Source organism: Hyperolius riggenbachi, chromosome 4 (assembly GCF_040937935.1).
Source record: "Hyperolius riggenbachi isolate aHypRig1 chromosome 4, aHypRig1.pri, whole genome shotgun sequence".
Taxonomy (NCBI): domain Eukaryota; kingdom Metazoa; phylum Chordata; class Amphibia; order Anura; family Hyperoliidae; genus Hyperolius; species Hyperolius riggenbachi.
The window spans coordinates 150,016,081-150,041,370 of record NC_090649.1 but is presented as its reverse complement, the minus strand read 5'-3'; the positions used below and the strand labels follow the sequence as shown (position 1 = coordinate 150,041,370).

At 39.0% G+C, this 25,290-nt stretch overlaps 1 protein-coding gene across 1 annotated transcript in view; it reads right to left on the bottom strand.

Moving 5' to 3' along the window:
- The window catches only part of SLC9A9 (solute carrier family 9 member A9), a 954,803-nt gene that overhangs the window by 4,205 nt on the left and 925,308 nt on the right, over window positions 1–25,290 (bottom strand). The window contains exons 15-16 of the mRNA XM_068280765.1: window positions 12,244–12,349; window positions 10,518–10,763 (exon numbers count right to left, since the gene is read on the bottom strand). Of these exons, the coding sequence (XP_068136866.1) occupies window positions 10,518–10,763; window positions 12,244–12,349 (352 nt within the window). The remainder of the gene's footprint in view (window positions 1–10,517; window positions 10,764–12,243; window positions 12,350–25,290) is intronic.

Below are 25,290 nucleotides of genomic sequence, written 5' to 3'. Positions count from 1 at the left end.
CTAGGTATTTCTGCACATGAGACACAAAACTATTAAATATAATAATAAAAAACTAACAGGAACTGATCCATGCATAACCCCATAAATTAGGTACAGGAGAAGGGGACAAATAGGCAATCTGTTACGCCTATATGGAAGCTCAGTTTTTCTAATTTGGTGTAAAGGGATTGGAGCTTGCCACCAAGGCAGACAAGAAGAAAAGGATATAAGGCACTGCTGTAAAGCTTCACCGTAAAATTATTGTTTTTTGCATAAACACTTATGTGGGTGGCATAACAGAACATAAGAGAGTAAAACAGAAGAGAAGGCAGGCAGGGTCAAGGGTATCGGAATGATTAACAGCTGTTTTGCATCTCCTGGGGCGTGATCACAGCTAATACTGGTGGAACGAGCTAGATGTAGTGAAAAAGTGTTTAATGCTCTCAGATGGATGTTCCTCCAGCAAAGCCCACTCCTGGTAACTGTAGAAATGGTAATGCCAAGTCCTCAATTCTGGCTAATACATGCCCAGTCCCTCTAACTGTTTGAGACAGGCTGCATCCCAGCACTGGCTAGAAAACCCAAAAGATAACCAAAATAAGGGACAACGAATGTGTAAGTCCCTAAGCCACAATTGATACTAGCCCCAGCGAGATCATTCATCCTCAACATAGTATAAATTTAACATTCCAAAGTGTCTTAGCAGTCTTCAGAAGTAACTTTAAATGAATGTGCTACAATGCAAAACAGAGTATGTGGACTAGTTTAGAAAGGACAAAGGGGTCCGAAAATGTGAATGCATGCAGGCAAAGCAAGAGATCCTTGATCAGAATATTGGAGGTACAAGAGGGAACTCCAAAAGAAGTTTTAGCAAGATCAGAAATATGCACAGTATATATTTAAAAGTTGTGTGCAGAACATTTTCAATGGGGGAATTTTCCAAGTCAGTTTCCTGCCTCTCCCTCACTTGCAACATCCCTAGCGGACACCTATTAAGATAATATAGAGGCTTCACGGCAATGCAAGGCAGCATTAGGGTCCCAGGTTCAAGTCTTGGCTAAGACACTGTCTGCATGGAGTTTGAATGCTCTCATCTTGTTTATGTGCATTTCCTCTGGGCATTCCTGTTTTCTCCCAGGTCCCAAAGACATACTGGTCCCAAAATGACCCTAGACATTAATAGGGGCAGATAATGGAGGGATTAGATTGTGAGCTCTTTGGAGGGACAGTTAGTGACAGGAATAAGGACACTGTTAAGTGTTGCAGAAAATGTTAGGGCTATATAAATACACAAAAAAAGTAGTAACTTGTTTCAGAATCTGTGTGTGTAGAAACAGATCATTTAGGAGCAACTTTGCAGCTCATACCCCTGCTATCTACTGCAACTCTTGTATTAGCAACAGCAAGCTAATGAAAAACAGACTAAAAATAATACTTCATGTTTTCACAAAGTAAGCAGCAGAGGAGGGCAAATAATACATGGAGTAGCTTTTACATAATAGAAAAATAAGGACATTTCACTTGAACATGTTTTACATTTTAGAAGACAGTTCATGGTGATTACAAGCAACGTCTTCACTTCAAATGAGATTAAAGTGGACCCAAGGGAAATATAATCTGATGACATAAACAACTGTATTTATCCTCCTACTGCTAAAAATTAGTTTTGTTTAGATATCCCATGGTTTTATTTTATATTTAAACATTTACTAAGTAGATTGAATGTCTTGTTGTCTCTGCTCAGTAGCAGCCTATTAAGTGTCCCTAAATGAAAATACATGACTTATTGACCTTGTTTTTATCTTCTACTGCTCTCAGAAGTTGTATGCTGCCAGGAAAACATATATGGCTATAATTTCCTTATCAGTGATGTTTACTTTATTCCCCAACAAGGTAACGACAAGACAGAAGCTGTCACTTCTATGCCTACACATTAACTCTTTCAGGCAACAAAATAAAACAAGTCAAACAGCCTAGTAATTAACCCATTCGCGTTCCGTCGTTTTCACGTGAGAAATGTTCACCTCCCATTCATTAGCCTATAACTTTATCACTACTTATCACAATGCACTGATCTATATCTTGTTTTTTCCGCCACCAATTAGGCTTTCTTTGGGGGGTACATTTTGCTAAGAGCCACTTTACTGTAAATGCATTTTAACAGGAAGAATAAGAAAAAAATTGAAACGTTCATTATTTCTCAGTTTTTAGCCATTATAGTTTTAAAATAATACATGCCTCCATAATTAAAACTCACATATTGTATTTGCCCATATGTCCCGGTTATTACACCGTTAAAATTATGTCCCTATCACAATGTATGGCGACAATATTTTATTTGGAAATAAAGGTGCATTTTTTCCATTTTGCATCTATCACTATTTACAAGTTTAAAATAAAAAAAATATAGAAATATTTCATCTTTACATTGATATTTAAAAAGTTTAGACCCTTAGGTAAATATTTACATGTTTTTGTTTTTTTTATTGTAATTTTTTTTTTTTTTTTTATAGTAAACATTTTATTTGGGTAGTTTTGGGAGGGTGGGAGGTAAACAATAGATTTATAATGTAAATGTGTGTTAATTTTTTTTTTCCTTACAGGTGTAGTATTACTTTTTGGCCACAAGATGGCGGCCATGAGTTTGTTTACATGACGTCACTCTAAGCGTAGCACACGCTTAGAGTGACGCATCGGGGAGGGAACAGCCAGAAAAAGCACAGCTTCAGAGAGAAGCTGTCGCTTTTTCAGCGGGGGAGAGGAATCAATGATCGGGCACCATAGCCCGATACATTGATTCCGTGACTACCGAATCCGCGGCCGGGAGTGTGCGTGCACGCGCGCGATCGGCCGCGGGAGCGCGCATGGTTCCTGGACGTAGAAACTACGTCCAGGAACCAAAATAGGTTAATATGTTTTGCACTGTACATACATATGTTTATCTCATCATGTCACCTCAGGTACACTTTAAGAAAATAGTTCCAAATATAAGTAATCTAATCCACTTACATGTCGAGACCAGCTAACTGGCACTCATCTTGCAGATATGAATTGCTAAAAAGATGTCTAGGTGTAAGGTGTGTATTGTCCTGGGAAAAGATGATAAGCCAACATTGTGTATTGATGATAAATGGAATTAAAGGCCCCCTCTCCTCTTGATAAGGATGAAGAACAATTCCTAAACCTACAAGGCAAAGTCATAGAGATAATACCATTTCAGCTCCTCTTACTTGATGTGCCAACGAGGGTGATGATTAATGTATGCAGAGCTCTAAAACGTGTCAACCTATTTATGGCATGTGAAGAAGATATATTTGAAGGTTTTATTTTATTCCAGCTATTGTTTTTGATACTTCAATATACAATGTTGTTTTATCATCTTTACCCAGGCATTTTAAAGGAAGCACATACCTTTCCCCTAGGCAACATGAACAATTAACATCTGCATAATGAGAGTTAATTGGCAAGACTCTTTTGTGGTTTTGGAGTAAGCGGATTGTCTGTACATATACATGTAAGTATATTTCCTATCAACCACTTGCTGTTCTTGGACGGGACTCTCACACCAAAACTTGCTCTAAAAATTCCAGGACATGAGTCACAGCCTGAACTAATCCCCCCACTGCACATGCGCATGTAGGCCCTCGTCGTTCCTGCGCATGCAGCAGTTTAAAAATGAATGATTGCTCACAGCAACCATTCATTGGAAGCTAAAAAAGAAAAGTTTAAAGTGGCAGTGAAACATGGCATGTATGGTATCATTTTCATTGGGAAAATAATACCAAATAAATAAAAAAACAAATAATAAATAATACCAAATAATGTATTCTGGCCTGGCTTTCAGATATGAGATACATGTACTGATGTACACCCGACAAATAATGTATTCTGAGCTGTTTTACAACTGTGGCACTTGTCATGTGAAAATTAGGAAGGTTGAAGCATGAAAAAATGTGTAATTTTTGCGTTTAGGTCTAATATTCCCCGATAAAATTCCTGTACAATTAAGCGATTCTTGAAAAAAATATTACCCAAAGACAGCCTAGATTGGCCTGAAAAAAACAATATATGTAATACTCTGATGGTATAAGTAATAAAAATAAATTGCTGTATAAATATGGACACAGCCAAAACGACAAAATTGTCCAGAATCTAAAGGTTAAAAACCCAGTAATGAGAAGTGGTAAAGAGATTGCATGTAATAGAAACAATGCGGTTGATTCACTATCCTACAGTAAAACTGCCATGTGCAGACCGCACCTGGCAATTTTAGCAGTACTAGCGCACATTACGCAATCTCCATAAAATGTGGTACATAAGTAATGCTCACGTTGCTATAGTAACATGTGTATCGATAATGTGTCTTACCATAGCTATGCAAGCTTTACTTATGTACTGTGGGTTGAGATGATTGCGAAATGCAAGCTACTCATATGGCATTAGTACTAGTGCAATTGCCATGCACTGTCTACACATAGCAATTTTACCGGAGGATAGTGAATCAGCCCTAATATGTGTTCTAAATTATAACAAATATAATTAAAACTACTGTATATACTCGCGTATAAGCCTAATTTTTCAGCATAAAAAATGTGCTGACAAGTTACCCCCTCGGTTTATATGTGAGTCAGTGGAGCAGAACAGATGGTGGATTGGGTTTTGTTACTGGCAGAGGAGCATAAGGATTGTGCACTAGTGATCCTGCTCTTGCCAGCTGGCTCCTTGCTGTTTCCGTGCCCCCCTTCCCCTGCAACATGGTGTGCAGACTGCGCTGCTCAGGACTACCTGTGTCCCCTGCCTCGTGGAGCGGAGTATGCAAGCAATGTGTCAGCTGTGCAATGATCGGGGATTTTTCCTGTGTGGCAATCACTGTGTCTCATATCTATGACACCATCTAGTGGCTTTTTGACACGCAGCTGTATCATCCTTGGGGCACGTTCTGGAAATGGGGAGGGGGGCTGACTTGTACTGGGGTAACATCTGGCTACTGTGGAGGGGGCTATATTAAATAGGGGGCTTATATGCTAATCAATCACTTTTTCCTGGTTTCTGGGGGAAAAGTGGGTACTTCGGCTTATACATGGGTCGGCTTATATGCGAGTATATACAGTACTTTATCCTTTCTTTGTATAAAGAAACAACATTCCCAGACATGCTGCCCTTGTACAGTAAATCTGTTGCGCTCTGCAGGAGATCATCTATCTACCTCACAACAAAAATAAATGCAAAAACTTACCAAAAAGAGTGGGAGTATCATGATAGACACAGATATCTGCATACCCAAGTTACTGGGACTTGTACGAAGGCAAGTAAACTTGTTTGTATATACTGGCACATAGAGGACAGATATACTAGATTATAGCAACCTGCTGCTCTACCATCTGACGGGTCATAATACTTGCGAGGTTTCAGGAATTCTATAATCAATGCATAGTTGCCCATTAACGATACAATTTCCCAAAGGATTAACCTCGTTGCAACCAATCTGACAGATCATTTGGGCTCACAAATGGAGAGGTAAATGATAATCAATCCAATCACATAATCGTTCAGAAATTCATAACAATCATTCGTCATTGAACGCCACCAATACCGGCGCCCATTGGATTAACCATACGGTTGATTTTTCAGACTATTGTACTGTTAATGGGCACCTTAAAAGGAAAATGCTAGCGACTGTGCTCCCTATAATGTTGCATGTTTTAGAAATTCCTGTCCTTAGAACTACAGTTATATGTCCTAATTAGAAATCTATAAAAGTTCAGAAAAAAATTCACAGCTATGTAAGATATGTGCTCATAAAGCTGTTACAGGTCTTATAATACCTCCATGAAGAGTCCTGAAGCTAAATATGGCTGTAAAAAGAAAATCTATTTATATCATTTTCCTGATTTGGAATGCAAATAGCTTAATATGAAAATATACTTGTTCTTCATAATGGATCCCATCAAAACAACAGACGAGGACAGATGTTTTACAGAAGCGTTGGAATGTATAAAGAAATGATAAAGGGTAATTCCTGTCCTGCTGCTCTCTTACTTGGATGTATGCTTGTAGCAAAACTCAATTTTCATATTTTGTGATTCTATTGTAAACATAAAACTGATCACCAATGGATCAATAAGTGAGTAAAAAAAGAAAATTGTAAAAAATAATATCTTTACTCCCAACATACAGTTAATTAAAATCAATATGAGCATATATTAACACATAACTTCTCATTAATTGCTATAGGTTTGCAATATATTTTTACAATAGTAAATTAAGGCACTGTAAGAGATGCTTCATTCCTAATAAATGCCCCAAATCAGGCAAAATGTTACTGCATGGCTTGTGGCCCATCCTTTGTAAAGCTGAGAGCCAACATTTTTACTTAAAGGGAACCTGAAACGAGAAGTGTCTCAGGTTCCATACTTAACTGGGGCTCTCGTCCCATTGCGCTCTTCTCCCTTCAAGTGACAGGAGCCATCCGGGGAGATGTAAGAGACGAACGGCCTTAAGGGGGCTTAAGGAAGCCCCAGGTAAGTATGGTATCTGAGGTGCTTCTCTTCTCAGGTACACTTTAAGACCTCTTCTTTGTGAAGCTTTGAGGAAGCCTAATGCCTAGTACACACCATGAAATTTCCCATCAGATTTTGTGTCAAATCAATCATTTCTGACAGGTTCGATCTGATTTCCAATCTTTTTCTGATTGATTTTTCCACTGACTTCTCTACAAAATTGATTAGAAAAACAATCGGAAATCAGATCGGACCTGTCAGAACCGATTGATTCAACTCAAAATGTGACGGGAAACTGCATGGTGTGTACCAGGCATAAGTGATCATATGATAGTTCAGCTTCCAGCATGTCTATACCCAACCTCCTCCACACGACTGAATGAGCCTTGCATCATTAGCATACATGTAGTTACTCTCTTCATGAATAAATAAGGGTGGGGTAGAGGGTCAGATGACCAGTCACATGATTTCACAAGAAGAGGTCTAGAAGGTTAAATATTGACTCTCAGATCCATAAGAGATTTTGGCACACTGAAGTAACTTTTTTGCTTGAAGTTGGCTCTTAAAGGAAGTATACCAGATGAAATGCATAGACAAGTTAAAAAAACAAAAACAAAATATAGCTAGAGGTGTACACAATGCATAAAATGTAAAATAAAATCATAAATTGCAACCACAAAAATCCCATATTTGCATTTTTTTTACAAACTGTTGCAATAACCTTCAATAATTCCCTTTTCCTCAACAATCATGGATACAATTGCTATATTTCCTTAACCATATTATGCTACATGTAATAATGTTACATTCCAGAAATGTATCTGGCATAACTAGAAAGAGATTATGTGTTTAAAGCTATACTGGCTTCCTGCTACATCTATAAAATGTATTTTATTTATATTATTTTTATGTACAGTTTTTCTTCATAGTTTATTCAGCTGTAGACCTCCTAAACCACACATTTCATGGAAACACTGTATAAATTCATTTTTTAAGTACAATCATCTGCTGGATGTAATATCAAAGTGTAGTTTAAGAGTAAATATATTTTTGTACAAATATAGGTACTTAAGGAGAGGAGAACAGTTCTTAGAATCCTGTAGGACCAGTTTGGAAGTACATAAAACTTCTAATTCTTTTTCCATTAGATATATTTATCTCTTTTACTTGTGAGTGGAAAATAAATGAGGAAACTTCTTCCCAGTACTGATATTTCTGGATAGATTTGGGCTTTAGCTTCACTCTTAAGTGAAATAAGGGTCATAACAATGCATGCAGCTGATATGGAGCCAAGCCTGGGTTTTGTTTATGGACAGCACAATTCATTAGTCATGTGGTGGATAATGGGAATCTCCACTCACTTTGCCTATATTTTACTCTATACCAGGGAAGTAGACGACTTCTGAACACACAAATCAAATATTACTCAGCAACATAAACCCACTACACCATGAAAAATAAGAGATTTGGACAGAAGGTGGACAGTGGGTTCAATTCCTATGTAAGACAATATATAAAACACATTACTAGGTGCAACTGCAGTATAGGAACCTAATTTTCAATCCCACACCAACACAATCTGCAAACGCCCGTGTGTGTAGGACATAGGAGAAGATGAGAGCTCACTTCCCCTGGAGGTGTGCAAAACAGAGGAATGGTAACAGCAGGAGAAGGGCCAAGAATTTTTTTAACGGAATGTGTTCTGTCATATCAAAAATCTGTGATGGTCCCCTGTAATTTTAGATATGCCTCTTTGTTTGAAATGAAGAAGGTGATTGGAATTACTGATTTAAACAAAATATGTTTTTTTGCAGCCCAGTTTGCACCAGGTTCTGTAGGCTGTTGTGGCAGGTTTTGGTATAGGCATTTCACCGGAAAATGGTACAATTAACTTTTTACTCCTCCTGTGTATTTGCTTTTAACATTTTTTGCTATATTTTCAGAATCTATTTTTACCGTATTTCAGAATACACTTCTTAAAGTTTAATTGGGGGCACAGCACATGCCAATCAAGTTCACCAAAAAATACACAGCAATATAGAGCTATCTAGCTCCATTATTGGAAGTCAGTGAAAAATCCCTGAGCCACTGAGGTGAGAAAGTAATATTGGAGCTGAACCAGAGTTTAGAGAAGAAAGCAAGTGCATGTACTGTATACAAGGACCAGCTGAGCCATTCGATTAAGGCACGCAAGGTGAGCTGGTATTTCCTGGAAACCTGCAACATGGCTGGCATATTTGTGGGGCCGACCTTAATGAGTATTTGCAAGAAAACAAACTATAGATATATAGATATGAGTGGGTGTATCATAAATTACAGTGTGGGACCAATACCACAGGTGGGCTTATCATTTTAGCCAGGATACTGGTGAATTAAAGACTTTTGCATTGAACTGCTGAGAGGATAACCCGGTGTTAGCTGCCAAAAGGAGGTTCAACCAGGACCTGACAAAACTGCTGGTGTGAGTTTGTATGGATTCATACATATTCAGATGGAGATTTTGGAAAAGAGGACTCTCAATTAATGCTGATAGTACAAGCTATAAGGTGAACTGTATCAAGAAACTTTAGAGAGTTGCGGCCCTCACCACAACTTGAAGTGTGTCAGTAGTGGCAACAATATATCCCCCTGTGATGTTCATGGGCTGCTATCTGTCCACTGAATGTGCTCCCCAAAATGTAACAGGAAGGAGGCCAGCATTTCATGTTTGTAAAGAAGTAAGGCACGTGCACCATCCAGTATTCTTTATTTGTAATCCACAGAGGTTTCTTACGCCATTACCATAACCACAGGAAGCATACAACTTTAGCAGGCTGCACTACTGACATTCATGGGGAACATCATGTGGGGGTTACAAGGAGTGGGTGCAGGGGCACAGAGGACTTTATGTGATGGCTGTTTCACATAGGAAACACTTGTTCACATGGAGTCAATCCTCTGGAGATTACAAATAAAGACGCTTAAAGCCAATACTGGGTGGTGCATGCACATACATGCAAAAGGCGCGTTAGGAAATTTGAGTGCAGGGTGATGCAGAAAAACGGCTCACCTTGCTATTTCAAATTTCCCATGGCGTTAATTGCCCTTCCCCCTCCAGGCCGGCATGGACTCAGGGTTAAGATGCAAATCGTCTGCCAGCTATTACTGGTGGCTGAATTGCACAGTTTTTTTGTCAATTGGGCTCCGTCTTTTGCCAGCGCCCAACTTACCCTCTACAGCCGTAATTTACATTACAGCCTATGGTGGCTCCCAGCAGTGCCCAAAAGCCTGGCACCCTTTTTGCCTGTCTCGTATGCACACTCCTTTCTTCTTTACAAATATCAAGGTGTAAAGGAACACTAGGCAATCATGAATGCTAAGTGAGAGACTTGAGCACAGCACTCAATGTGATATTGGAATTCAACTAAGAAAAGCGAAAATCTCTACATTACCATTGCTATAAATTGAAATACAGCTAACTCACTGTAACTTCGTAATGTGTGTAACTGTTCTTCACTTCCATAGTGGATTCATGTGTACTGTGTTAAAGATGCTCCACCCCAAACATTCCCACAAAAAAAGCTTTCATCTTTTTTTGATCATAAATAATGATAGCCATGTATAGCAAACTCCTGCTCCTGAATGGCTGGCTGTGTTCTAAATGCTAAATTGAATAACACACTTTAAAAGTTATTAAAATCAAGAATTTAAGCCCACATGACAGTCATGTGTCAGAAGGCTTGCGCCTCCTAATGTGCACATTTTCACCATGGAGAAAATGTAAGAGGGAAATTAAATTATGTGCTGTAAATAAATTCATTTTTCTTTAAACTGGAATTTTACTCTACTAAAATAAACATTAAAACGATGTCAGTATTTCCTAATAAACAGTTAAATACATTGCATCGTCACAAATGTTAGATCTGTCTCCAAAAAAGTTCTTGGCTATTGTGCATAGGTTTTAAACTATAACTAACTTTACATTAGTCATGTTTTTTTTCACATTTCAGGACATACATATTTTGCTGCTTTGAGAAATATTTGTTAAAAACATTAAACCTGTACGTTCCCTTCTTGAGAGTCAATCTGTGGCTGATAGGCCCTAGTGAGTGTAAAATCATATCCCCCAAGTCCGAGATCTCCATCCTGTACATTATCTCTGGTCTCTGCTGGTACAGGACCAAGCTCTCCTCCAGCCATCTGATCATGGTGAGGAACAGTGGAGGCCGATGTTGCATCTTCATAAGCTATTGTCAGTTCATCATGGTTAACAATGCAGTCTGTATCCTCTTCTTTCAGCTCTTCCTGTTTGAGAATAATTTCAAACATTTTAGAAATTACTTCCACAGCAGCAGAGGAATGTGTGCATCAAACATCAAGTTAAAACCTGATATATTTGGCTTTGCAAATTTGGCCTAATTGGCTTAATCACGAGGCAATGCTCATGCAAATTTGCATTTGCTTTCGCATGCCATAATATGCAGGTTCTAAAACTAATTACCGCAAAACGGTTGCCCAGAAGGAATTAGTTCGTGCAACATTTATCCAGGGGCGGCACGGGGAGGCTCCCCCATGCCCCTATCAACCGGGGCGCCGCAGAGCTTCAAACCCTCTTACTGCTTGGAAGCCTTTAGACATTACTTCAGCCTTTTTAACAGGCTTGTTTACATGATTGAAATAATTCACTGTATCTAAAAGGCTATACATATGATGGATCCAAAGCTTTTAAAGGTATGTTAACTTAAACTTGCTAGTTCAATACAAAATGGATAAATTTGTGCTCATCTCCAAATCATTCAAAATAATACAGCTACCTAAATAAAACATTAGCTACTTTATTCTTCTGCTTCTGGATGGTCATCTTTTATTCCTCAGGCATAGCAGTGTAATTCCCTATTGGAGAGTTATTGCCCAAACTGCCCCTCACACCACCCCTCTATGTCAGGACATCAGAGGAAGTGAGGCCTAACTAAGCCCCCTCCCCCCTGGGGCCTGCGGGGGGGCGGGGTGGTGGCGGTTGATGGCAGGCTTTAGGGAACTGCTGACAGCAAGCCTGTAGGTTAGCATACAACACTGGAGAAGCATTGGTCCACACTACAGAAGAATAAATGTAAGCTATTTTCAGATTTTTTTTTAAATAAGTTATACCGGGGTATATTTAGCAAACAGCAGTAAAATTGCTGTGCAGAGGCAGCTCACATCGATTTTGCGAGTACTTAAGCACTTTGTGTAGTGGGTGAAGCACAAATAGCACCACCAGCATTATGTCTAGAACATGTACGTTCCTAGTAAAATGCGAATTATATGTGTCATATTGCGCACATAGTTCAGGTGCACTATGTGCCCAATAAGTGCTATGTAACTTGCTGCCTGCACACGGCTATTTTACCATTGCTTTCTAAATATACCCCACTGTGTTATATTTTTTTTATTACATGTTTAATTCAAAAATCTGATGAGTGCCATGCTTCTGCTCACCAAAAAACATGTTTCTAGTGCCACCTATTTATCTAGACAATAGTAGGAGTGCGTTGATGCTTATTCAAACTCCACATACGTATGAACTTATTAGACAACTACATGGAGTTTAAGAAGAAGGCATGGCCTAAATCACAAATATTTCTGCAACCTTCAAGTTTTACCTAATTACCCAATTTATAAGAAAAATGCCTAAATAGCCTTTCTGAATTATGAACGAAAAATTCCAGGCCTGAAAAAAACAAGAAAGAAGGTTGCAATGTTTACAAAGACTCTGCTTAATGGACAGACAAACATTTTCACTTACTGAGTAAGCCTTAGGGCTGGTCAGCACTCGAGCGATGGGATTGCACCACTGAGGCAATGTGCTTGTCAGAGGAGGTCCACTGTGCGTTAGTATTGGTTTGAGGTATCTTTGAAACAGTTAAGGACATAAACAACCAGAGAAAATATATAAAGCAAGCAGAGTTTACAAAGGAGTAATAAAAAAGGGAAGAATTTATTCATGTCTCGGGCCTGTGTAGATCTATTCACTGACAGCTCTGAAACACAATTATATGATCTCTCAGCTCATCTGCGGGGAATCCTGACCTTCCCTGGAATGTAATGAACTGCAGACTATGGCAAGGCAATGACTGTCAAGTTCCTCTGTGCTGGTGCTGTGCTGTATGTCTTTACCTAGATTATTCACACTCATAGCAGTGTGGTTCTGGTGTGTCAAGGTCTGACTAGTGAAAAGAACAGAAAATAAGGGATGTGCTTTTCATTCTTTATAGTATTGAGCTTAAAGTGAACAAAAAGTGAAAATAAACTAAAAAAGTGAAAATAATTGTATCTTTAGGAATATAGCTGATTGATTTATTTATATAGCACCATCAGCGTATGTGGCTCTGCAAAGAGTAAACAGGACTATCTTGGAGTTCGATGCTCTTTGGTTTCAAGGTTTAAAATTGGCAGATTAAACCTTTTATCTCAGTGGCACATGCTACTGCCCTCAATGTTCAGCTTACGTACTAAGCAATAATGTTATAATAAAGCCATCGCTAATGACTGTCTCTAACAAGTCCCACAGAGCAGCCAAAAATCGAGTCAAATAGACATATTTATATATATATATATATATATATATACACACACCCACACGTTTATGCCATTTCAAGTACACTTTAAAAGCAAACCCCATAAAAATGTAAGCTTAAAGGTTTGCCCCAAAAAGTGCATCAAAAACTCAACTGGACCTCCCTGTTAGACAGACAGTAGATGTCATCACTATTGAAGATAACCCCAGAGGATTTGACAACCCTATTTGATGCTTTCATCACATCATGGCTGAAGTATTGAAATGTCCTCTACACAGATCTTCCAAACAAGGACCTGCTCCACCTCAGCTAGTACAGAATGCCAAGGTGTTAACCTTTCATGTAAGTGAAAGGCCAGATTGTTTGTCATACTCCCCTCACTCACTGCCAGATGTTGCCTTATCATTTGCACAAGGACCTAAGTTTGATAAATATACATCTGTTATATTTAGTGGCCACAGTGTAACATCTATTGGTCATGTTCCATAGCATCTATTTTGAATTCTGACATATTTTGTTTTTTTTTGCTATACCTTTCATTGTCTCAGGTTATAGTTGAAACTTCAGATCCTAAGCGGTTACTTACATAATATTTTCAGTCAGTTTTCCTTTTTCTTGCTTAGCCACTCATTATTAGTGCTCAGGCAATTATTCAACCATAGTCTTAGTGCCTTTACAAACCAATTTTTGTTATAGGGTTAGTGTTGATATTTGACTGGAGGACTGTCGCCACTGGTATCCACTTATACATGAGGCTTTCCCTGCTTTTTAAATGTTTTTCACGTCATGGATTTACAAACAGTTTACCTTTTTGGTACATGAATAAGTAATAAAGTTTTGATATTAATTATTATTAAGTAGTGCTGCTTGTTTCATAGGAGAATAACGTTTTTCTGTTTAAATATCGATTAAAAAGCCACCTATTTAGTCTGGCATTTACAAACATGTAACTTTCTTCCTCTGTAACATTATATACCCTGCTGCTAACTACTGATCGGTCTTATGGGAGTTAAGTGTTTTACAAATGTTTTTGCTGTTGAAAGTTTCTATACAAAGCAATATTTTTTGCTTCCTGGAAAATAATAATAAAGATGCTGCTGAAGACAAACAAAAGCTGCAAGCCTAAAAATAGCATATTTTCCATGTGAGCCACTCAGATTAAATAGCACCTTACAGCGGAAATATAAATACTGCTTTTCATGTGCGTCTAAAAAGCTTATAAAAGCCTTGTGCTATATTAATGTGAAAATGTCTTCGTGTTTACAGATGTCTTTGTCATTTCTTTGCAGGAGGTAAATATCACTGCTGTGTTTGGGGATTAGGAGGTCCCTAAGATCTCTTTCGGACAGAAAATAATCCAAAACAGACCTGTTCTTATGAGTGTTCCATTTTGATGACAAAAAAAAATCACAGAGCTGGGAGAGCTGCAAAAAAGCATTCTCTATTCAGCAATACACTTCCTCTTCCTGCAGCCACCCAGTAGAACTGGAGACCATCTTAATTCCCAGCTCTCCTCAACTTTATCCCTGCTTGAAGATCTATTTTTTTCTTTAACTAAAGCTTTATTTAAAAAAAAACAAAAAAAACCTCTCAAAAACAGAAACAATCGCAGCAAATAAACATACTTGTAACCAGTTGTTCTGCGATGTTCTTCCGTATAAAACAGACGAAATGAAAATAAACCGATAAAAGTAATAACTGAAATAAGGTATATATATATATATATATAAATTTCAAGCAAATTGCCAATATAAAGTCCACTAATATATTTCAACACAAATATCAGTCTTAGATCACACTTCAACAAGCAAATGAATTTGCAATGAGATTTTCAGAGTGATTTTTAAAGTGGACCTGAACTCAGAACTTCCTCACAGCATTACAACCTTAGAGGCTAGCTAGGTTCACAGTGGTCAGTTGCATAACGCATGCATTATAATGATGGTGAACTGCAATGGAGAATGGACATTTTAAATGGATTTTAAAACAAAGCCTGTATGCAGTGAGCTACAATAACATGATGCAGTACAATGCATGTACTGTGAACAGCCCTATAGAATTGTATGGGCAGTGAGCAGACATGCAAAACTATTCTACAACACAACTGACCACTCTGAACATTTTTGTTACAGCTGATACAATTCCTGCAAGCAAGCAGGAGCGCACGGGGTCAAGAGACATGTATTTACTTACCTGCTAGGTGTAGTGCTGTTTTGCAAGGATGTAGATACTTGTCCCGGGGGAGGGGAAGTGGTTAAAGTGGTAGGCTGCAGACACACTATGAGCACTTTCTGAGAGCTTTTCTGACCATCAGAGCTTTCTGAGTGTTTTTTAAAAAAAGGAGAGGAGCGCGAGTTATGTGCACGCTAAGCACAGTAATGCAGCGTAGCGTGCGCTGCTAACTTACTTGCGCTCCTTCTATGTGACGGCCACACCACTGAGCTTGCCCTGAGCCCCGGCTGGTCCAGTGGCTTTAATGAACATGATCCCCGCACTTTGATTGGCTCAATAGGCTGCCTGTCAAGCCAAGCCAACTGATGCTTAAAGGACATCTGAGGTTAAAATAAACTGATAGGAAAAAGAATTGTATCTATCCTCAGTCACCTAAAAATGATTTTTTTTTTAAAATATCCCATAGTTTTTTTTAAATCTAGTGTTTTAAGTTTTTATTGTCTCTGCTCAATGACACCTTCATTGAAGTACAGTGGGTTGCAAAAGTATTCGGCCCCCTTGAAGTTTTCCACATTTTGTCATATTACTGCCACAAACATGAATCAATTTTATTGGAATTCCACATGAAAGACCAACACAAAGTATTGTACACAGGAGAAGTGGAACAAAAATCATACATGATTCCAATTTTTTTTTTACAAATAAATAACTGCAAAGTGGTGTGTGCATAATTATTCGGGCCCCTTTGATCTGAGTGCAGTCAGTTGCCTATAGACATTGCCTGATGAGTGCTAATGACTACATAGAGTGCACCTGTGTGTAATCTAATGTCAGTACAAATACAGCTGCTATGTGAGGGCCTCAGAGGTTGTCTAAGAGAATATTGGGAGCAACAACACCGTGAAGTCCAAAGAACACACAAGACAGGTCAGGGATCAAGTTATTGAGAAATTTAAAGCAGGCTTAGGCTACAAAAAGATTTCCAAAGCCTTGAACATCCCACGGAGCACTGTTCAAGTGATCATTCAGAAATGGAAGGAGTATGGCACAACTGTAAACCTACTAAGACAAGGCCATCCACCTAAACTCACAGGCCGAACAAGGAGAGCGCTGATCAGAAATGCAGTCAAGAGGCCCATGGTGACTCTGGACGAGCTGCAGAGATCTACAGCTCAGGTGTGAGACTCTGTCCATAGGACAACTATTAGTCATGCACTGTACAAAGTTGCCCTTTATGGAAGAGTGGTAAGAAGAAAGGCATTGTTAACAGAAAGCATAAGAAGTCCCGTTTGCAGTTTGCCACAAGCCATGTGGGGGACACAGCAACCATGTGGAAGAAGGTGCTCTGGTCAGATGAGACCAAAATGGAACATTTTTGGCCAAAATGCTAAACACTATGTGTGGCAGAAAACTAACACTGCACATCACTCTGAACACACCATCCCCACTGTCAAATATGGTGGTGGCAGCATCATGCTCTGGGGGTGCTTCTCTTCAGCAGGGACAGGGAAGCTGGCCAGAGTTGATGGGAAGATGGATGGAGCCAAATACAGGGCAAACTTGGAAGAAAACCTCTTGGAGACTGCAAAAGACTTGAGACTGGGGCGGAGGTTCACCTTCCAGCAGGACAATGACTCTAAACATAAAGCCAGGGCAACAATGGAATGGTTTAAAACAAAACATATCCATGTGTTAGAATGGCCCAGTCAAAGTCCAGATGTAAATCCAATCGAGAATCTGTGGCCAGATCTGAAAACTGCAGTTCACAAACGCTGTCCATCTAATCTGACTGAGCTGGAGCTGTTTTGCAAAGAAGAATGGGCAAGGATTTCAGTCTCTAGATGTGCAAAGCTGGTAGAGGCATACCCTAAAGGACTGGCAGCTGTAATTGCAGCAAAAGGTGGTTCTACAAAGTATTGACTCTGGGGGCCGAATAATTACACACACCCCACTTTGCAGTTATTTATTTGTAAAAAATGTTTGGAATGATGTATGATTTGCGATCCACTTCTCACATGTACACCACTTTGTATTGGTCTTTGACGTGGAATTCCAATAAAATTGATGCATGTTTGTGGCAGTAATGTGACAAAATGTGGAAAACTTCAAGGGGGCCGAATACTTTTGCAACCCACTGTATGTCAGAGCTCAAATCTATGAATTATTGTCCCTTTTTATCTCCTTTCCTGCTCTCAGAAGCCATTAAAGGCGCGTAAACACGCCTAATTTATTCAAACGACGGGCCGTCAGACCCGCCCGCGGGGCGGCTGTTGCCGTGTGTGTACAGTCTGTCGGCAGGCTGATTTTGACGGATCGGCTCAGAAAGTGTTTTATGGCTACAATTACTTATCAGTGAAGGTAATGCTACAGTCTGACCCAGTCCGACTCGATACCAACCTGGGCAGTAACAGTCACTTGCATACATTTTTCAGGCAGAGAAAGAAAAAAAGGAACACAGCCTGTTCTAGAGCTAAGAGGTCGACGATAGCACAGTAACTATTTTTTGGACTATAAGACGCTCCTGACCATAAGACGCAACTAGGTTTAGAGGACAAAAACGGGGGAAAAATATATACTAAACCTGATGCATCCATGGTGAAGGGGCATCTTGTACATTATGCCCCCTTTGTACCTCATGCTCCCTTTTACCTATTGAGTCTCCCTGTGTCCTCCTCTGCCCCCTTTGTGTCATATGTCCGCCTCTGTCCTCCTCTATACCCCTTTGTGTACCCCTCTATGTCTCTTTGTGTCCTCTTGTGTCCTCCTCTGCATGGGCACAGTACAGGGAGTTCCCCGACATTGCGGCGGGTGGAGGTTCATATTGGCAGGTGTTCACAAGTCAGGTACTCCCTGCATTTGGACTAGAAGACGCAGTAACTTTTCCCCCCCACTCTTATAGTCCAAAAATTACAGTATATGCTAAAGGGTGCAGACTGAGTTCAGGTGTGTTGTAAACAACTATACTGTATATAATACTAAATAATAATACATTTACATAAAATATTTTTTTCTAAAATAGGCTTTAAGTTATGTACAGGATAATTAACCTTATTCCTAATCTTTCACAAATATTTTCATCTTTTTTTCATTAATATGAGTGTAAAAAAAACAGTATTAACACTGCATATTCAACAAAAGCAATGCATTTTTCATGTTTTTGACAATGTTATATTTTAAAGTAGCTACAAAGTAGAAATATGTGTGTCAATATGTGTGCAAGATGTTCACCTGCACTGCAGAGTGTGGGAAACGCTCAGTAGTTGATGTGTACAGTATACATACATCTAGCTGTCAGTGACCAAGCCCTAGATCATTCCCATACTGTATGCCTGGGTGTTATTCAGCCATGCTCTGTTTGGTGTGAAAAGTATACAAACCCTATTGTTGATCAAACTAGAAGCGTTTCAGATCAAAGGTATCTTGTTTAGTTCCATGGCCTAAAATACACACATCCGTGTCTAAAAATAATGTCTGCTATTATGGAAAACAAGCTTTCAAAGATGTTTGCCGTATCTTCAAATGCAGATGAGCTATGACAATATTTACGTTTATTTCCCTAGTTAAGAAAAAATGGACCAAAGGGTAACTTCAATTTAATTGCTTGCACTCTGTTAGACATTTATACATTTTAGTCATCATGTTAAATTTGCAATTGTAATCAGCAGAGTTGTATTTTGTATCAGTGTTCATATTTGATGTATATCATTGTCTGTATCATTATGTATCCCTTGTTTGTTTTCTTACATTGTACAGTGCCACAGAATATGTTGGCACTTTATAAATAAATTAATAATAATAATAATTAAAAAGATGACTTGTCTACAACGGACATATATATCTGCCAATACTATTTTAGCGAAAGTGGAATTATACTTCCACCTGTGGAAAAAGTTCTAGTAAATACTGTCAGAATACAGCTTTCATAATGTAATGGCAACCATCATTTCTGTGTGTAGCTCTCTGCCTGGATTGGGTGACCTTGTTCTGTAGGTCATAAAATATTGGCTGCTTGTTCTGCGTTTTATTATCTCTTATTTGTCATATTCATCTTAACGATGCTCAAAGAAGGCTTAGATATGAAGGCTAATGTACTCCTTTATAATTATGTTACAGAAGTGAAAAGCAATAATCATCCAAGATGACAGCTCTTCTAACTTCTCAAGTGTGGTTTGTAATATAACATCTGAATAGAATTCCTCAAACTGAGACCTGAGGTGTGCTGTGGAAAACATAACGAGAGTATACATTACAATACACACTGCTCTCATTAAGATCTAATTATAATAGACTGTACTTGGCTGAAGAAAAGGCTCTTCTGCCACTGACCTGCGAGCCAAGTATTTACCGGCACAAAAATATTCCACGACACACAGCTGACACAGACATCAGAGCAGTGAAAAGGTAAATAGTCAGCACTGAATATAAAGTGAGGCTCTAGCCTTAACTTTCTCTAGTTTTTATAGAGAGAGAGGAAGAGCTAAGACCTCTGAAAGGTATTTACTGCTACCTGAATTCCATGGGGCTTTCCCCATCTCTGCTGTCCCTGTAGCAGGCATTAGTGAGGAGCATGGGGAGTTTTATTGCCACCTCTGTCCCCATTAACCAGATTGCATCACTTCCTGCTGCAGTGTTGCCAAGAATAGAACAGCAGTGAAGATATAAGCCCTTATTCAATTCACTTTATATTCTAAGTTTTCTCCTAGGAGAACATTTTTCATCTTCTGCTTAAAATAACTTTTCAGCACCCTGCAACTGAAAAAGTACCAAAAAGTAGGTGAAAAAGTATGATCAAAATTATTCAGCGTTTTTTCTTGCTTGCTTGTGAATTTGTGAATTAAACAAGGGCCATAACCTGTAAAATAACATGAACCAGTCAAATCTATATTTGCAAATATCAATTATTAATATCATGTATTATTATAGTGCTGGCAGTGGCATCCTCTCGGTACTTTACACTATAGTGATACCACAAATTATCCGTCAGAGGAGCTTGCAATATACCAGTAACCGCTACTACAGTCAAAGTTTTATGTCACTATCATAGTCTTAAGTCAATTATCTTATCTGTATGTTTATGGCATTTTGAAGGACACGCACACAAGAACAGGTAAAGCAGGGGCGTAACAATAGACCCTGCAAGGGATGCAGCTGCAGGGGTGCCCAGAAGCCGAAGGGGGCCCCGTGGGTGGAAAAAAATTTTTTCCCTGTCCTGAGAAACTGACAACTAAAGGCAGAGAAAGAAAAAGCTTTCTGCTCTCTGCACAACTGTTCTACTGACTGCATCTGCCCAGCCAATGATAAATACAAAGTCTTGCAGACAGAGATTTGTAGACAGTCCCTATTCAGTGTGCACTAGGCTCTTGTGTACAGAACCCACCCCCCAAACCACTCCACTCCCTCCCCAAGTGCTGTGTACTGTAGTGATGCTGGAAAAGTCTGCAGAGCCAGTTCTGCTCCATCAGAGGTGGACAGAGTGCGTGCAATAAGCTGAGGCTGGGAGCACACCCATCTGCCAGTTTTCTGTATGCATTTTCTGCTCACCATGTGTGTGTGTCTGTATGGGTGAAAACATGCATGTTTTATCACAGAAACTAATGTAATTGATAGAGAAAATGCCTGCAGTGCTTCACTGCTGTCCGTTTTATCTGCATGGGGAAAACACATTCAAGTGAACGCTAGCCAATTGAATAACATTGGTTCTCAGTTTAGCTGTGCCAAAAGCGAAGGGGTGGGGGATCCAAAGTTTTGCAGGGGGGCACAGTGATTTCTAGTTGCGCCCCTGAGGGAAAGCTTATACACTCAATGCAGATAAGGTCCTGGCCAAGATTTGAACTAGAGACCCCATCATTGAAAGGTAAGACTGCTATTCAGTACAACACCCACTTAATAAGACTCTTAGAGGTACAGTCATTTTAACGTATGTAGTCAGCACACATTAAGATTTACAGGTTTTCTACTATGTACAGTATATACCGAGGAAAATAGCATAATTCACTTTATTCATGGAACCCATATGTTGCCTATTACTCAAGCAACGTAAGTGTTGCCAGTATAAAGTGTAACTCGCTACATAAATTGCCCAATTCATGGTAACCTTAAAGAGGCACTCCAGTGATACATGGAAGAGTGTAGTAAATTATTCAGGATACCTATTTTTATATTAATTATCCAGATTTCAGCACAAGAAACACTTCCTATATCTATATATTGCTGTATATCGGTATATAACCACACCCTTCCAGTGATGTTTAGCTTTGGGTGTTTATTATGCAGAATTATTCTCCCAGAACATATATTTTTTCAGCACTCTGCAACTAAAAAAGCACCAAAAAGTAGGTGAAAAAGTATGATCAAAATTATTCCGTTTTTTTATGCTTGCTGGTGAATTTGTGCAGGTGTTATGTCTGCTGGCTTCAGAACACACAGTAAACAAGCAATTTGCTGTGATGCACCTTCCAGTAGTAAAGATGTCGCCACCTGTGATAAATTTCAGTATTTAAATCAGGGAGAGGAAAGATTTTACAATCGGCAAACACTGACTTAATACTCTATAAATGAAGATTGTAAAAATTAGCAATTTAATTAATTAGGCTATATTCAGTACAGTTCCTCTTTAAAGAAAACCTGTAACATCAAAAAGTTCCCCTGGGGGGTACTCACCTTAGGAGGGGGAAGCCTCAGGGTCCTAATGAGGCTTCCTACGCCATCCTCCGTCCCTCGGGGGTCTCACTGCAGCCCTCCGAACAGCGGCGATGTAAATATTTACCTTCCTGGCTCCTGTGCAGGCGCTGTAGTGGCTCTCGGCTCCGAAATAGGCGGAAATACCCGATCGCCGTCGGGTCTGCTCTACTGCGCAGGCGCAAGTCTCCGGCGCCTGCGCAGTAGAGTGGACCCGACTAAGATTGGGTATTTCCGCCTATTTCGGAGCCGAAAGTAGCAACAGGTCCCCCGCTGGAGCCTGGAAAGGTAAATATTGGACAAGCTGTCGGATCTGTCGGGCCGCTGTTCGGAGGGCTGCAACGAGAGCCCCGTGGGACAGAGGATGGCGTGGGAAGCCTCATTGGGACCCTGAGGCTTCCCCCTCCCGAGGTGAGTACCCCCCAGGGGAACTTTTTGATGTTACAGTGTCTCATTAATATTTAATGTTAGGATTAGTGATCATTTTTGAATTTACCCCTTAGTGGGCTGCTGACTTTCATAACACATTCAATTCATTTAAGTCATTTATTCTATCAAGGTTCACATTTACCTCTAAATCTCTAAAAAAGAACAACATATGTTTCCTCAACAGGCAGAAATTGATATAAAGACTATGAACTATATAACCATCTGGGACTTGCTTTTTGCATGTAAAACAGTGGATCTGTTATCTGGTTCTAGGCATATGGATATGGGAACTGTAGGAGGAGAGTACAGGAGTTACAAAAAATGATGTATGATCAGTCACAGGTTGATCAGTGGCCAAAACCAGACCACAAATAAAGTAACAAAAGTCATCTACAAACCCATTAGAAAGGAAAAACACTTACAGATCAGAGAGTGGCTTTATTTGGACAGCTGTATGATATATCCCAAGCTGAGTACAGTCCTCAGTATGTAGGATTTTAGAAATCAAAGGTTGTGTAAAGTACACAGGATGCTGTCACTGTATAAAATGTGGCTTGGCACTCATCACCTTTCAAAGAAAAGGGTGTGTGCTCTAACAATGTTGATAAACACTACTGCCCAGACAAAAATGAAAAACTGGAAGGGATTAGATTGTATGCTCCTCTGAGGGATATTTAGTGAAAAAACTATATACTCAATAAAATACTGCGGTCGGTGCTGTATAAATACTAAATAATAAAAGAGGTTCTTAAGGGCTGTCGTGGATAGTAGAAAAAGTTTGATTCTTGATGATTTCCCATAACCTCCAATTCTCTGTGAATGAGAGAGACCAGGGGCCATATGCAATTCACTTTATCACCTGAGTTTTCTCCTAGGAGAAAAAATTTCATCTTCCATTTAAAATAACATTTTAGCACTTTGCAAAGGAAAAAGTATCAAAAAGTAGGTAAAAAAGTACTATCAAAATTATTTTGAGCATTTCTTTGCTTGCTAATGGTTTAAAAATCAATTTATTGACAAGTTTCAAAATATCACCCAGGAGAAAAGTCAGGTGAAAAATTCAATTGCATATGGGTCCAGGAGTCCAATGGTACAGTATCATTAGACAAAGTGATGTAAGCACACGTGTATAAGTATTATACTCACAAGGGTGGGTTCCATTGATTTGCATAAAAATTGCAGTAAAAATTGCTGCACAATCACAACAATCGCAATTTTAAGGCAAGTCAATGGGAGCATTTTTTTTAAAAATGCAGACGCAGCGCTAACAGTCTACGAAGCACTCTGCTGTGTGTCTCAGGCCTTGCACTGCTGAAGGAACCAATTTCAGAGAAGACTTGTAATCCAGAATTCCCCTTCAGGTCTAGCCATTATTTATAAAGTACTTCCTGCCCAGAGTCAGCAAGTTTTGGATGACTCTGGTGGACTTTGGCCCACCACACAGGCAGCTGAAACTGAGTGAGGTAACAGAGGTGAGGTAACAGAGGTGAGGTTCCAGTAAACACCACCATAAAATAATATGTTAATTTCAAAGGGGTTCAACCAATGTGTAAAATCAATCAGGGTTATGCAATGTTCCCACCCATAAGTGTTATATATTCAGTATGTATTCTGTAAATAATTAATGTATTTATGCAAAATCAATGCTTTGTAAGTCTGTGTAAGAGATTAAACATTTGTCAGACCATTCCATCAACCATCATGTCTGTCCAGGTGCTGGTAACACACGTAAAACGTAGATTATAAAACTTTTCTTCAAGACTTTCTGTTCAATGGCTGCCAACCGAATATCCAGATACAGAACGAGAATTTTTCCTGACATATGCTAGTAACAGCTTTCTACAATTTCCAATTCAGTTCCTCTTTGACAACTCCTGAAATATTATTTTTTTTTGCATTTTCCTGTGCTAGTGGTAAGATGATGAAATATCAGTCACTTCCATACAAAGGTAATTACAGTAGTACTTGCTAGCTATAGAAGGAATGCGCTGTCACACATATAAAAATAGTAGAGCGCCACGGAATATGTACAGTGCCATGGAATATGTTGGCGCTTTATAAATCAATAATAATAATAATAATAGTAGCACTATCTGAGTCTTACGAGAACTCATGGAGAAGCAAGTGATCAATTTGATCATTTGTTAAATTTGCAAAGTTCTGATTTGCTGTGATAACTTCCTGCTTTAGCACATGATTGTGGCCGGCAAATCAGAGACTTATAAATCTATGACCTGATAAAATTGATCACATGATTTCTCAGGAGGTTTAAAAATGTTTTCCCATGATGCAGAAAGCCTGAGTAAAACAATGTAAGGCAATGTTTTTTTCTTGTTCAAGAACTAAAAAATTGTGCTGATCACTTGTTTTTGCATGCTTGTCTGTATTGTTTATTGATGCATTACAATGTGTTAGAAGCCATGGAAGTATGTGCTTGTACATGTACAAAAGCACAGGGTATACATCAGATAACGGATGTATAAAAATGCATAGGCTAACACCAACAGCTTCACCTTTATCCTTATTGAGTGTAGCTACACTTGGTCTTTGCATGCCTTGATGTAAAACGTTATTATTTTCCACAAATGTTGTTACATTTGGAACTAATCATTTGTTATAGAGATATAGAGACCAGAATGAGTAAAGCTTTTTCTATTCTATGAGTTACATTTAACGGGTCTTTTACTTTATGGCTTACTATTCATGAATTACATTTACTTTAATGGGAAGATGGAGACCAGGCATATGTGATACCAATAAATCTAATGGAAGGCTTTTGATAGCTTTAAGTGGGGCATAATTATTTTTTCAATCACCCACACAGGCAATAAAGTAACTATAACACGCCCTTACTAACAGCCGCTATAACAGGGCCAAAGGCAGATATACTGTTATTTGGCATAGTGCTGCTGGACTGGAAAAGCATTGGGTGTGGAAGGTATTGTTGGCAATGGTGCTAAGGAACAGAGCATAAGAAATGTGTTCAGTTTTAGCTG